Below are 15,692 nucleotides of genomic sequence, written 5' to 3' on the forward strand. Positions count from 1 at the left end.
TCAGAGAAAATAAGGTAAGGCTTAAAAAGTCTGAGGCACTGCTAGGAATCAATGCTGCACTTAAGTTTGGATCTTCTACTTTTGATCTCATCTTCTCTTAATAATGACTTTGACTGATGATGTTTTGCCTTATTAATGACCCTGGCTTGCTGTATTGAACTTGTGAACCCATCAAACCTGCTCTCCTTAAACTTCCTGGACAGTCTCTTCAACATTAAAGCGAGAGTAGAGATTGTAGGAGAGTCAGGATGCAGAGATAATAATACCAAACTGGATGTGGGTGCCGATACCAAGCCCAAATAAATACGCAAACTGGTATTCAAAATATCACAGATACTAAGGCTGAGTAGTTCATCAAAGTTTAGATTAAATCACAACATAGCCCACTGTAATTTTCAAATTGCAGAAGGTGCAAGATTTCTTGAACCAGGAAATCGTGACAAAATACCAGTTTAATACTGTATTTTTATTTTCTTTTTTTTTGCAAAAATTATATTGAAAGTGTCATTTTTTATAATAATTTCCCCCCCAAAAAACAAAACACTTCCTATGTCCCCCCTTTCTATAATGAATTATAATATTATTAGTATACTTATAACTGTGGATAAAGCGTTATAGGTGCGTAGTAACCAAGGTTGTTATAGTTAACTAAAACTAACTGAATAACTAAAACTAAAATTCAAACATCATTTTATTTAACTGACACTAAATAAAAACTGAGCTTTACCAAAAAAATGAAAACTAACTAAAACTGTATAGTGCGCTTACAAAACTAACTAAAATAAAATAAAAATGCAGACAAAATATCCTTAGTTTTAGTCTTTGACACAACTGCACTGACTGGCTGGCACCTACACCCAAGTCTGGGTAGTGTAAAATTGCCTGATCTGGTTGGTTAAGACTTTACACAGTGGTAGTTTTATGTCTGGAGTTGTATTCAAACATGATCATTAAGTAAATAAAATGATAAGTCAAGAGTAGCCCTTTTTAATATGTTTTTAAAAATGTATGATGCTCACTCAGCCCTGACATCTATCCAAAAACAACTAAAACTAACACTAGAACGAATAAAAACTAAACTAAAACAAAGCATTTTTGCAAAATAAAAACTGAACAAAACAAACAAACCAGCAGTCAAAACTTATAAAAACTAAACTGAAATTGAACACAGAAAGTAAAAACGAAATAGAAATAAAAACTAATGAAAAATCCAAAACTATTATAACCTTGGTAATAACACATCATAAGAACTTATTACTTTTTATTATGCCTTATAACAGTGTTCATAACTAACTCTGCCTTCTCTCTGCATTTGTCTTTATGTGGTGTTCATTCTGTATCACGTATATAGCCTGCAAGAAGTTCAATAAAAACAACGTAGAGAGGCTGTCAGTGTTTGCTAATTGAATCCATACACATTCACCTGAAGCAGTGGGAGCATACTGGGGTGAAGTGTCTTGCCAATGGACACATCGACACATATGACTGTAGCAGCTGGGGATCAAACCAACTTAACCTACTGAGTAGTGCTGCACAACTGGATAATAATATGCAATTGCAATTATACTAGACTACACTATTGTGATTTGCAACTGGGATTAAGATATCATGAATGAATAGTATTAGAGTCTGCTTGCTTGTTATCAAGGGATATGCAGAGAATGATGACAGTTTTAAAGTGTGTATTTCTCATCTCAAAACATAAAGGTATTGGGTGGCAATAAAAATCCACCCATGATGTTTGAACAGAGCTGCTTTAACAAAAAGTATTCTCCAAAAAACAAAAGATTTTCTATTGTTGAAAATAAAGGAGCAACAGTGCACCATTGTAAAATGCAAGGCCTTCCTGTAGGCTGTGCCCCCCAGCGGCACCCAAGTATATTTGCTGAACATTTTTTCTTTTCCTTTCATTATAAAAAATGTAAATCCCCATCTATCACCATGTAGAGACATGCAATTCTTCTTACCTCTTTAAATGCACTGATTGTGTCTTATGTAAAAAAATAAAGCTTCATGCTGTATGTCATTCTTTTAACATTTTTCTGCAGCATCTTGCAGCCAATACCATCCTGTACTCTAACACTCAAGAATAATGGTTGCACCTCAGCATCAATTAGCCTTTATCTCTTCTGCTATAACAACAGAATACCCAGTAAGACATTTATATAGCACAGTTTGTCATCATCAACAGCCAAAATTCACAGGTGCTGCAAAATTCTATTGTGACAGCAATCAGAAACTTTACTGTGACCTTAGGATTGTGGGTAGTGTATATGTACAGGAGCATACCATTGTCTCTCTCAGGTAGCTCATGGTAAGTCTACCTTTAATGGCCATGACATTATGGCTAACAATCAAATCTGCTCTGGAGAAAAGGAATGGGATTTTTACTTCCACCATCACACAGCTGAGCTCTATGTCAAAGAAAATTAGGCACCTCTATGCTTAAAAAGTCTGAGTCAGCTGCAAGCAATCAATACTCCACTTTGGTTTGTATCTTCTAATTTTGATCACATCTTGTCTGTACAACAAACCCTTTGGTGGAAGCCGTTTTGCCTTATTAATGACCCTGGCTTCCTGTATTGAACTTGTGAACCCATCACAGCCACTCTCCCTCAATTTCCTGGATGGCCTCTTCAGAGGGTCCACCATAATAGCAGGTGATTGTAGGAGAGCCGCTAACAACCTGCAGCGAGGGCGACATCCTTCAGTGACAGGTCTTCTCATGAAGAGAGGAATGTGTTCGGCTAACAATTGCCTGTCACACCAGTCGTACTGTTCCCCACAATTTCAAAGGTGACATCAGTGTGACTTAGAGACACACAGCACAGAAAAGCTGCAGCGTTCCTTGTTGTATGACACTGTGTTGAACTAAAACACTGCTGTTGCCAAGTGCAAACTGACAGAAAGCTCATTAGAGATGCAGCCTGACAGATGTACTCAAGTACTCGCCCGTTCCAAAACATGCACACACCTTGGATAAACAGGTGTGAGAAAAATTACGACCTTAAAATAGCTCACAAGGTCATCTGCCAAAAAGACTGGACACAATACTGCATACTTACTTCCTTTATATACAAAAGGGAATTTCATTGTCCTGGTTTGTGATCCATGATGTACTTAAGATTTTGTTTTTGGCTTTTAGCCACAGATATTTATTGGATAGGGCATTAGATAGAGTGGGAAATTGAGGAGAGAGTAAGGGAATGGCATATGAATGAAGCCTAAAGGTGTAAAGCCTCAATATATATGGAGTGCCCTAATTGTTAGACCGTCAGCACCCCATCTAAGACACATTAAAAGCTCCTGTAACTTTTATTTCAGACTTACAGATCCTTATGTTTGAAGCAGTATCCTGAATCCTTTACCTATCCAGTCCAACCCTGATGGATTGGCCAGGTTCATGTCTGTCATCAGGCAGATCCATCTTGCAAAGCTCCACTCTCAAACATTTGTGTCTGGTCTGCAAAATTACCTGACCAATCAGTGTTGTTTGAGGAGAACGAGGCAGTACCTACAGGTGTGGTTCAGTTGCACTGCAAGCCTGTAAACAATGGCTGCTGGTGAGGTGGCTCAGATAAAGCTCTAGCAACAGTTTTTACAGAGCTGGAAAACATTTCTTTATTCAAAGAACATCAAAGAACTAGACTGACATGTTTTCAAGCAGAAAAGATTGTTTTGCGCATGGATTAGTGGTATTCTTCAACAACACAGACATCATCTAGCTATCTTCAAACAATCTTTAAGCAGTCTTTAAAGTAGGGATGAACCATATTATCTGCATGATATTGGTCTTGGCAAATATTAGCTTAAAAAGGCAAATTATGTTATCAGCAAATATGACTATTATTTCTGATATTTCAAATCTGCTATATTGTCTGTAAATACTGGCTGTTTGTCCGAATATGTTTGTGGAGTATATTGTTGAAAATCTAGTATCATTCTGGCAAAAATCCTATCAAAATCATAATGATTTTGAACAAATAAATGAGTGAAAAAACATAGATATACCAAAATGACAATATACACGTACAAAAAATGAACTAAAAGAATTACCTTCATGGCCAAAATATCACAACAAGCACAAAAACCTTACCTGAAACACTAGATAGACTGTTTCATATAACCACTGCATGAAACTTCCAAGCATTTGGAAGGGCAGGGCATTTAAAAGAATTCTAGGAAGGTGATTGGATTAACGTTCAGTCTGTCACATTCATGATGGGCAAATCAGAGCAACTAAACAAAAGAAGGTATTAGACATGCAGGGCGGTGGTTCTTCTCTGAGCTCGACAGGCTAACCTGCTACTGTATGTTCCACATGTGTTGCAGATTGGAGATTTTTGAGATGGATTTGCCTGATGGCAGACATGAAGGCTTGCAAATCCATCTGTTTTTCAAGATTACTAAAACATTTACCACCACACAAAAAAAAAAAAAAACTGGAAGTATAGCCCAGCATGTGGCAACTTTAATCATTTAATCACACTTATCTTGTTTTCATTGTTGTTCTGTGATTGAAATTGAAACTCGAATAGCATGCATCATTACTTTAAAGGGATTTATTTGGTAGCATGCTATTGGAACTATCCTATTTGCCTGCTTACAGGCATTTTACAGGATTTGTTTGATTTCTGAGGTCATGTAGAGTCATCAGTATCAGTTTCAGTTCTATTATTTAACAAGTGGCTCAACCTGTTTCAAAAAGAGCTAAGGGTTTGATTTTATCAATCATAATGCTGTCAGTTCAGGGTGTAAAATAACTGCCAAAGCAATGGCTTGAATTTTTTGGCCTTTTTAATGTAACAAAAAGTTTCCTTGATTTCAAGGTAAAAATCCTAATACTACAGAATAGAACAGGATCAGTCTGATGGTGCATGTCCTCTAAGATTTAGTGTGCATGGAAAAATGTATTTTATTCCTCCTCAACAAATTTCGTCTGAACCGTATGTCAAGTCAAACATGAAGCATAGCCACATCAGCCATAAACCTACTATGGTGTCATAGGTAGGGAAAATAAGTACTTTGCATGCATTATTTTTTTATCTGTCACCAGTATTGTTACTTCTCCTTCAAGCTTCTGGCACACATTTTGACAGCTGCTTGACAACAGAACTCGCCCCGCCTGTGATGCTGATTGGCTAACCCCCTTTCTCGGCTCAATGGATAAGTAAGCTAATCACGCCAGACGGATCAGTCAACTGGGCGCAGTGGTTGGTTCAAAGGTCTGGAATCAGCCCTGTGTGTTAAGCTCATGGCACACTGATAAAACATTTCCCAAGGACATGAACCATTCGAATGTTGGCAAGGGTCTATTAATATTTCAGGACGTGTTCCTGCCCACTGCACACTAACCATATCACAACAATGCCCAAACTCAACAGGTTAAATGGTTATAAAGTGTCTCAAAGAGAGGTGATCTACCCAGAGACTGTTCTTGTGCTATTCTGCGTAAAGGTAGAGAAGCTTCTTAAACACCCAGGACAGTGTCAAAGAAAATCTGGGGTAAAGTGTTGGTATTTAGAAATGAAGTGAGGTCTGGTGTTGTAATCTTCTCTCCAGGTGCATCTAAGCACAACTTCAGGCTGTTGGAAAAAGCTTCTGCCAAGGTTGAGGTTAATTTTCCTAGGAATACTTATCCTAGAACTGCATCCAGAGGAGCAACTGAGGATTTTGGCAATAGGTGTGCAGCAAAAAGGTGATCTTAGATGACTAGTGTAAGGTTGTCAAGTAGAATAACTAAGAAAAAAAGATTAGATGAGTGGATTCTGACCAAACAGACTAACACTGTAAAGACAGATCTTAAGCCACTGTGCACTAAGCTGAAGTCTGTTTGATCATAAAACACACGTGTGGCACTTTAACTGGTATTGAATTAACCAGTGACAGTCCAGGCAGATGTTTCAGGGCATTGAATGGGCAGTTATGGACTTAAAGGTCAGATGCCAGGAGCAAAAACTGACATTACAAATAAGTTGACTGTGGTCCAGTTGCTACCAGATCCCAGTTCATCCGAGTTTCTGATTCATTATTCCAACTTTGAGATATTTGAGATGATGTATCTGAATGGAATCTTGAGTTTTCCCGTTTCTGAGATCAACTGTAATGCACCATACAAATTTATCAGTGCCTGCGGAGACATCAATGTCACAAGAAAAGGGTTTGAGGAGACACAGAGTACAACCCCAACTCCAAAAAGTTGGGACACTGTGTAAAATACAATTAAAACAGAATGCAGTGATTTGCAAATCTCACAAATCCATATTGTCTTCACAGGAAAACATAAACAACATATATTAGATGTTGAAACTAAGACATGTTACCATTTGATTAAAAATATTAGCTTATGTTGAATTTGACTGCAGCAACATGTCTCAAAAAAGTAGGAATGCTATAACAAAGGGCTGGAAAAGTAAGTGGTACTGATTAAAAAGAGCTAGAGGAGCATTTCCAACAACTTGGTGACAGGTCAGTAACATGACTGGCTGCAAAAGGAGCATTGTAGAGACGCAGAGTCTCTCAGAAGTAAAGACTGACAGAGGTTCATCAGTCTGCAAAAATACTCCCTTAAAAAATGTGGTACAATTTCAGAAAAATGTTCACCCAAAAAGACTTTGAATATGCCACCATCTACAATAATAATATCATCAAACGATTCAGAGAAATCTCTGTGTGCAAGCAGCAAGGCCAAAGGTTGATATTGGATGCTTGTGATCTTTAGGCCCTCAGGTAGCACTGCAATAAAAACAGGAATGATTCTGGACAGGAAATCACTGCATGGGCTCAAGAACACTTTCAGAAATCATTGTCCCCCAACATAGTTTGTCATGTCATCCATGAAAGCTGTATCATGCAAAGAGCCATTTGTGAACCAGTCCAGAAACACCAGCGTCTTCTCTTGGTCAAAGCTCAGTTAAAATGGACTGAGGTAAAATGGTAAACTGTTCTGTGGTCAAATGATTCTAAATTTCAAGAAGATTCAAGAACCTTTGAAAAATAGAATAGAATGAAAAAAGTTCTTTTTGGAAACTAGGGCACCATGTCTCATTGACTGAAAAAGAGGAGGGGCCATCCTGCTTTTTATCAGCAGACAGTTCAGAAGCCTGCATCTCTGGTGGTATAGGATGCATTAGTGTCTATGGCATGTGCAGCTTACACATCTGGAAAGGCACTATCAATACTGAAAAATTATACAGAGGTTTTAGAGCAACATATGCTCCCATCCAGACAACTTCTCTTTCAGAAAAAGCCTTGACAGTTTCAGTAAGACAATGCTACACCACCTACCACATCCATCACAACAGCATGGCTTCACAGTAGAAGAGTCCAGGCTGAACTGGCCTGTCTGCAGTCCAGACCATTCACCAACAGAAAACATTTGGCATATCATAAAACCAACAATCTGGCAAACGAGACCCAGGGCTGTCGAGCAGCTAAAATCCTACAACAGACAAGAATGGGACAACATTCCTCTCCAAAAACTCCAGTAACAGGTTTCCTCACTTCCTAGATGTTTACAGACTGTTGTAAGAAGAAGGTATGCTACACAGTGGTAAACATGGCCCTGTCCTTTCTTTTTTGAGATGTGCTGCTGCCATCCAATTTAAAATAAGCTGGTATTTTTCATGAAATGGTAAAGAACAGACCATGGTCAAGACAAAACATTCAATAGAATAATTTTGTTCTATAAAAAATCAAGAATATTTCCTGTCTTTGGAAACTGTTACAAATATTTGAGGTTATCTAAGTATTAGTATTATACAACATAGGTTTAGTTGTATTTTATATTGATTTAGACATTTCAGTGCAAACATAATGCATCTTGTACCTCTACTGATAGCCACAGCAGGCAGGCTTAGACAAACCTCCACAGGTGTGGTGGATAAAATAAAGTAACAGGTTGGATGCAAGTTCATGACTCAGGCAACTCAGGTGACTTAGGAGGCCAATGACAGTCAAACATGTGCTGGGACGGGACTTGACCCTAAAAGGGTGAGTCAGGAAGTTAAATGGGATTTGCGTTATCAGTGTACATAGGAGACTTCTGTGTAATCTAAAAGATGGATAATCTGTGTCCGAGAACAGATTACAGACCCATTATTCACCAATGAGCTGAACCAGACTGATCATTTAACAACTGCTGAGGCACGTCTTTTCAAATTAAAATGGAAACGTTAATTTTCTTCATCTACAGTTGTATTTGTGAAATATTTCCCCTGATTCACCATCAGAATGCACAGAAACTCTTACTGTGAAGCATACAGAGATATCCGGACGCTTCAGTTTGTTTGTTTGAATAAACCATCACCTGTTCTAACACCTGTAATTGCTTTGTCCTCAGGCGGACAGAAGAGTCATGACAGCTCAAACCTGGCAACCATGTCGCTCAAACAACAGAATCTAATGAATTTCACACACAGCCATAAACGGGGAATTGGCACCCGCTGTGTGTGTTTACTTGAGTGCATCTGCGAGCCGCTACATGTGTTTCAGTTCTCCTTAGATACAGCATGTAGGTTAATGTAAAGAATGACACATCCTCACTACTGTTGCTGCAGAGGTTCTGTCTATTTCAAGGCTGGTAGGCATAGAGACAAGACATGAAAGCATTTGACCCACAGGCCACCGAGTACATTAATTAGCTGCTGTAATGTTGTGCTTTTGGCATATACAATACAGAATGGCATTACATTTGGTTATACAGATGTAGTGGTGCAGGTAGCTGTAACTAATCATTGCCAAAGAAAGGAATATTGTTCATCATCACTGTTTTTTAAAGCTCTAAAACCCTAAAGAAACATGAGGCTTTAAAAAACACCATATAAGAATTTAGTATGGTACACTTAGGCACCCACCGAAGGTCTCTACTGGTGCCCTAAAACCACACGCACCCTTGTGAGAGACTTGCACCCCACTGCCAGTCTGACAGTCTCAGTCTTAGACTGGCTGCATGTTGGCTGTAGCATGCGTCAGATCCAGCTTGCACCATCACGGCTTTCATTCAAGGTCTGTGCTGAGTGTTGGGTGCATCTCCTACTGTAATGATCCTGTTTTTCTTCTCCAGTTTTATCGTAATTAATCTCCCTACAAGTGACTTCATTTGTATTAGAACATCTGGGAAAATTTCAGAATAAAAGCACTGTGCAATCAAGAGGAATTTCCCCACATAATTGCCAGACAAGGGTTTTTACTATGAAAAGCACAAAACAGAAATATAACTGTGCTGCTCATCTTGCCTTTGACATATTCTACTGATGTGGACATAAATATTAACTTGAACAAGGCAAATTTAGCTTTCTACCCATCATTTCCTATCTACTTTAGCCAGGAGATGTGCACGTCTCATGGTAAAAATAAGGGAATCTTCTATTGTTTCAATTTTCAGCATGTGAGAGATACACATAACGCCCTAATGGCAAGTAGAACTCTCGCTGGCAATCTGCCAGCCTGGACTTGTTAACACGCACACTGAAATCAAACTCAAACCACCAAACAGTTGTTACACAGTTGCAACACACCCAGTCTGGCACAGGCATTAAATACTGCTCTGTGGTGCTGGTATGGTCACTCTCCTCCCAGTGGAAAATCTTTGCATTAGCAGATTAACATTTAAAGTATTATTTTAAGGTGAAAAGTAGCATTTTGTTGTTACTTTAAGTAATTCACTGCAGGGACTTTGCTAAAAGTGGTGCAAAGGAATCCAGAAGTCTTATAACCATGAAAATGCATTTGCAAAAAAAGGATAAGGAATATGATTTGCTGCTGAGTAGTTCAGTGGACTGTGTTGACTTTGATACGGGACATTGGGGGTTTAAATCCCAGTCTGAGCACAACGAGTATCCAGTGGGGGCACTTGAGCAAGATCTTTGACGCAAGGAATACCTGTCTCAGATGTGCAAAGCATCACTGCAATATAATGTTCGGGCAAGGGGCCATAGAGTACAACTTGTAACTCATGGGATCACAGTCTCTTCAAGTAAATGAAGAGAGTTGTGTTTGCTGAGTGGTACCAACATTAGCTTTACTAGCACTGACCCCTTCTGATCCCTGTTGCACTTCTACATACAAGTGCCGAATGGGGTTTCACATGGCTCCATTCGAGTCATAAGAACCATGAGTTCAACCTTAAGGCAGTCAACTTTAGCTTCATTTCAGGATCAAAACACTGGTGAACCATGTTGCTCTAGATGTTACCGACGCTATCTGTCCTCTGCTTGTTTACATCTAGGTTGTGGAGCATAATAGCAGTTGGGAAAGCACCATCAATCGGAGCTGAACTTGTTATAAGTGCAGTTGTGTTACGGTTTTGACAAAGCATTTGGCCATGGTAACAGGCCGGAATTGATTTTGGGGAAAAAAAACATATTATTTGCATTTCTGGTGCCAACAAGCAAGGGTGGGTGTTGAAATTGATTCCTAAGCCAGCTAATCATGCACATCTCAAGCCCAATCACTGATTGAGAGGGATGTTGATCCTAAAGTTTAAACATAAGTACAATATACAAAATATACTTTGGGGGGGAGCTCAATGAGAGGAAGCAACTGGAGGAAAAAAGTGTGAAAATAACATCTGGGACACACAATCTCCCTGCAATCGCTTAAAAGCCTCAGAAAAACTGTGGCAAACCATGATCACCACTACCCTCATCACCATTACCAACCCCGTTCTCTTGGTGGCTGTAATCGCTCCACTTTTTCCTCTCTCTATTTTTTTTTTTTTTTTACCACCACCTTCAGAGATATCGCTCGCACTCGTCTGGTGGAGGCTGTTGTCTCTACCAGCCTCATTTGAATAGAATTCTCAAAGCAAAAAATAGCACTGAACTATCTCACCTTCCAAAACAGATACATCATATTTTCAGAGGAGGCAATAAAAGCAATGCAGGCCCAATTCCCCACAGTTTCGAAGACAGGGGCTGTATTTCAGCTAGACTCATCAATATGCAAAACATCAGAGCAATGCTTGCCACAAGAATATTCCCTCCACTGCACACTCTGCAAATGTGCACAAACATTTTGAGTTTTTTTTTTTCTTTCAAACAAGCTTCGATTGGCAAGAAAAAAAGCATGCAAATCTTGTGCAAACATAATCACGTTTTGATGAAAAGCGCTGGGATTCAAAGCCCTAAATTGCCCTATGTGATTTTAATACTCTGCAGGCAATTGTCAAAACCAAAGAGGCATAGCAAAAGAAGACTCCGGGGCTGAAATCAATGCGCTACCTTTTTTATTTGGGAAGAAGTGAAGTAACTCCAAGCACTGGATTACATTTCAAAGCCAAGAGCCTAGAGCTTTTCCAGTCCAGGAGCATGTATAGTGTGGGAGAAAGGTGCTGTAGCGTGGGAGAGGGGCATAATCATGATGACCTACAGTAGGGTAGATGTAGGTTAAGTTAGTTTCTCTCTCCCTGCCAGCTATGCTTGCTCGGCCTTTCTCTTTCTCAAGTCTCTTCGCTGGGCCGTCTTTCCTGGGTTGTTAAATCCCTGCTTCTTTAATCTCCTTACTCAGCTACATCCTCTTTAAAGATGCAGAGCCACAGGAGAGACGTCGGATACGTCAACCAGGGACTGGTGCTTGGGTGAGGGGGGGCGGGTGGAGTGGTTGTGAGTGGTTGTTTGAGTTAGGGTTGGAAAGGGAAACTGTAGAGTTTGTGGTTAAAATGTTTTGTGTAAAGAGGAGCATGCCTTAATCTCTTGAGCTTTCCTGTCTAATTGAGGATTAAATCAAGCCGGTCATTTAATTTATGCATTTAAGGACTTCCCTTAAATGTTTCAAACAGACTGCAGTGAGTCATTTTCTCGGTATCCACTGGAAATCCTGACTGTAATAATCACTGCAACATCTGCAGCTCTAGAACCTTAAATAGGGGCTCAGCCTCTGTTTGTTCCAGTGCATTCAGTGGTCGTTATCTTTACATGCACAGTTAAGTTGAGCTATGGTTATAGCTCTGTTAGGCCATCTAAATAGGATGGCTGTCCTTGTCCCGGTACACAAGCACTGAGGGAAAATCAATATATTGACAGAAGTGTCCGACTCTGCTACGCTAGGTGGCAAGATGCTCTCTTCTAGCTAGTTACTATGGACCTAGATCCAGCTGGCACTGCTAACAACTTAGCAAGCTGCTACATCATTGCGTGTCCAACAGTAAAAACATAAATAACTTTACAGCGCTGAGCAAAGGATGGGAAATTATATTTTATTTTGTCAGTAATTCATCATTCAGCACTCATGCAGCTATTATTGTAATCTAAAACTGAACATGTGCCATTATTTTTACAGCGCTTGGATGTGATGTGTCGCTGTCACCGGGCAGATGGTTGCTTGCCACCATTCAATAACAAAAAAAGAAGACTGCAGTGATGTCTGGTGACCCTGCTGAGGAGCTAAGAAACAAACTTTGTCTCAACTTCAACAAGAAAATCTATGTTTACACTTTTTTTACAAGGAAGTCCACTGATTATTAGTCTTCTCAATTTTCAAGGTCAATATTTAGTGATCATCAGCTTTTTATTTTACCCGCATCCAGTAAAACTAGCCAAAAAGTGTGCCACTTTGGTTCCACCATGAGGTGTTACCTCCCCTCTGGCTCTGTTTGTACCAACAAGACACAGTCAGACTGGCTAGATGTCACATGGCCACTGGCCAATCAACACAATTTTTCAGTCTCCCTGATATAGGCGCTTTTTTTAAATTTTTGATCATGCAATTTTACTTCTGTCACATTAAGCACATTTTGTTTGTCATCATAAATGCAAAATGCATAAGGTTTATTGAATAACTTACATATCAGTACCAAATATTGCCTGTTGGTCTGATGAACTACTAGGAATCATACTGGTGTAGACCCCAGAAAACCAATATTGATCAGCTTATTGACTAAACTGTAAATGGACTTGGGCTTTTATAGTGCTTATCTGACTATTCAAAGGGATATTTACACTGCAAGTCACACTTAACTATTCATTCCACATCCACACACTGATGGTGAAGGCCAGTATGTAAAGTGGCCATCAGTATCAATTAATCCCATTCATATATATGCATTCCTCTGATGCAGCAGAGGGAATAACTTGGGGATAAGTATCTCGTTCAGTCATATGTTGATGTGTCGAGATCGAACCCACAACCATCTTTTTGAGAGACGACCAACTCTGTTGCAATCAGCCTAATATTTCTAAAATGATCAGCTGAAACAGTGTTAATTTTGACAGCTATTTTTAATTTTAGACTCAGACTGAGTCTTTAGATTAAATGATTTTAAGTTTAGTCAAACTTAAATCATTTCTACCCTTTTCAGTTTAAGTCAACGAAAACTCAAAATCATTTTAGTCTAGTTTTAGTCCATACAAAGTCCTCACATTTTAGTCTTAACTTTTAGTCCAAGCCTTTATTCTCTTGCCTAAATCTGTAGTGTGTTCTCTGCACTCTGCCAAACCTGGGGTCCCTGTTTTCTACAGCTGAGAGGCAGAAGAGATACAGATGTATTGTATTCTGACAGATTTATCCTCAGTGGAGAATTTAGTCTAGTTTGAGTCATCTCGACAAAAACTAAACTTACACTTAGTCAGTTTTAGTCATCAAAGATCTATTTTTGGCTAATCTTTGTCCAGTCTTTCTAATGGAAAAAGTCTCAATGAATATTTTTAGAAATAGTTTCAGTCAATGGAATTAACACTGAGTTAAAAAACCTATTTCATCAGATTGTTTCTGAAGTAAATATCTGCAAAAAGAAATGTTAAATCTAGTAGCTTATTGATGGCATTTTCCATTATGTGTTAGCATCAGGCTAACAAACTCAGATGTACATCCAGGTCCAATACTCAAGTCAGTTAATCTTCAAATAACTGCCAGTGACCCTTGAAGAGTAATTTTTGTTGAAATGCACATCCCTACTGCATGTTATACGTGCTCTCTGCTTTACTTTTGGTATAAAGGTGATGTTATTCTCCAATTTAATGGTGATAGCCAAAGGCAGAAGACAACAAGACTTCTGCTGTGCTTAGCATTCATGCTCGTCAACTTCCATGTCAAAACTCGGTAAGGAAACTGTAAAGTACGTGCAGAATGCCTAGTCTAGTTTGGGTTCACTGGAGGTGTATACATGCAAGAGTAAATGGATCCTCAACTGTATCATCTAGGTGTGTCCATCTTTAGGAATGTAATTACGCATGCTTAAAGGGATTTTAAAGTCCAGTTTTAGTTGGACTGATGAGAAAATTCAAGACAGTCAGGCTGCAGACTGCAATCCTCAGACACCTGCCTCTGCAGACACTACTGTCAGGGTGGAACTCCATGCAAAATCTTTCAAGATAAAACCAGAGTGCACTTTCAGATAAGGTTAGGGAAAAGGTTAAGGTTAGAGTAGGATGAGTTAGGAAAGACTAGAATGTAACTTAAGCATTTTATACCAAAAGTAACTAACCTGACCTGCAAAACCTTATACCAAAAATTCGATGTAGTCAACGAAACAATGTGCAGACTACTTGGCAAATGCATTGTACCGGCAAATTACATTACTACCATTCTGATGGAGGTGGTATCTTACAGTGGTGGTCTGCAGGAGGGGGTGTTTGAGAGCAGCAGTCTGCAGCCAGCCAGCTCTTTCTTTCTGCATGTAAATGAACTGACTGTGATTCACTGGACCTCACTGTGACACATAATCAACCCTTCACAACTTGTCCTTTAATGCAGATTAACAAGGCTGAGCGTGTGCAGATAAAAACACTATCACTCCACAACATGTATAACATGTATAATTTGCACCACGTACACATCCACTCACTCAAACCCTGCGCTTTTAATGCATGTGCTCTATCAATACCATCAAAAACCATTCCATTCCACTTCCCTCACCAAACACCATTGTGCAGCAATACCTATCAATCATCCGCCTGCTGTAACACACAGCAGCAGCAGCAACATTTCAATAATGGTGCATCACCTGAGACTCAGGGAGATGAAAGTAATCCATTCAAAAATGGATCACCGCCGCTCTGCGTTGCCACATGCTATTCAGTGGGAGGAGAAAAAGCTCTACTGTAGATTTCTGGGTCATCTTTCAAGTGCATGCATCTTTGAAGTTTTGCAGCGTGGAGTCGATACCTCAAACAAACACATTTGTGAGACGAGCAAAGTGTGTCACTTGGAAGCACTGTAGACCTGTGAGAGTTAATAAAGCATGAGAAAACGACTAAATCTGCGCAAGATCCTAGAATCTTTTATTCTTGCTAAACTGAAATGGATGCACTGATCCTGAATCATCCCCCAAATCTGGAAGTTATCATATCATTCAGGATGCATTTTTCCACAAATTGCTTCTGAGTGTGGGAGGTCACATAGCAGAGCAGAGCACATACTAATTCACCCACCCACCATCATAAACACTCCATATGCAAAACAAGGGATCAAAAATAAGCTCTAATTAGTGGTTAAGCAGTACCTGTTTCCCAGAAGTACATAGACTTCCCATCGTCTGTCTGCGCGTGAGCCTTCCAGAAACAGCACCACAGCAGCAATGTCACCAAAAGGTGCCAGCTCCCCTCTGTCCTTATTCGGAGGGTCCCTGCTGCACCCCTCCACCCTAGCCCCATGGTCCACTACAGGGTAAAAGTAAATCCACTCAGCTTGGAAGGTAGAAAAGAAAAAAAAAAGAAAAAAATAGTCCAAAAGGCAAGAAGAAGAAGAAGTTCAGT

The 15,692-nt window shown here is 39.4% G+C and overlaps 1 protein-coding gene across 2 annotated transcripts in view; it reads right to left on the bottom strand.

The window, feature by feature from the left end:
• Positions 1-15,475, bottom strand: part of LOC121513348 (thrombospondin type-1 domain-containing protein 7A) — a 365,219-nt gene extending 349,744 nt beyond the window's left edge. For both annotated transcript variants that reach the window (XM_041793044.1, XM_041793043.1), the window contains exon 1: positions 15,440-15,475. In XM_041793044.1, the coding sequence (XP_041648978.1) occupies positions 15,440-15,458 (19 nt within the window). In that variant the 5' untranslated portion in view covers positions 15,459-15,475. The remainder of the gene's footprint in view (positions 1-15,439) is intronic.
• Positions 15,476-15,692: the final 217 nt, after the last annotated feature.

Source organism: Cheilinus undulatus, linkage group 8, assembly GCF_018320785.1.
Source record: "Cheilinus undulatus linkage group 8, ASM1832078v1, whole genome shotgun sequence".
NCBI lineage: Eukaryota > Metazoa > Chordata > Actinopteri > Labriformes > Labridae > Cheilinus > Cheilinus undulatus.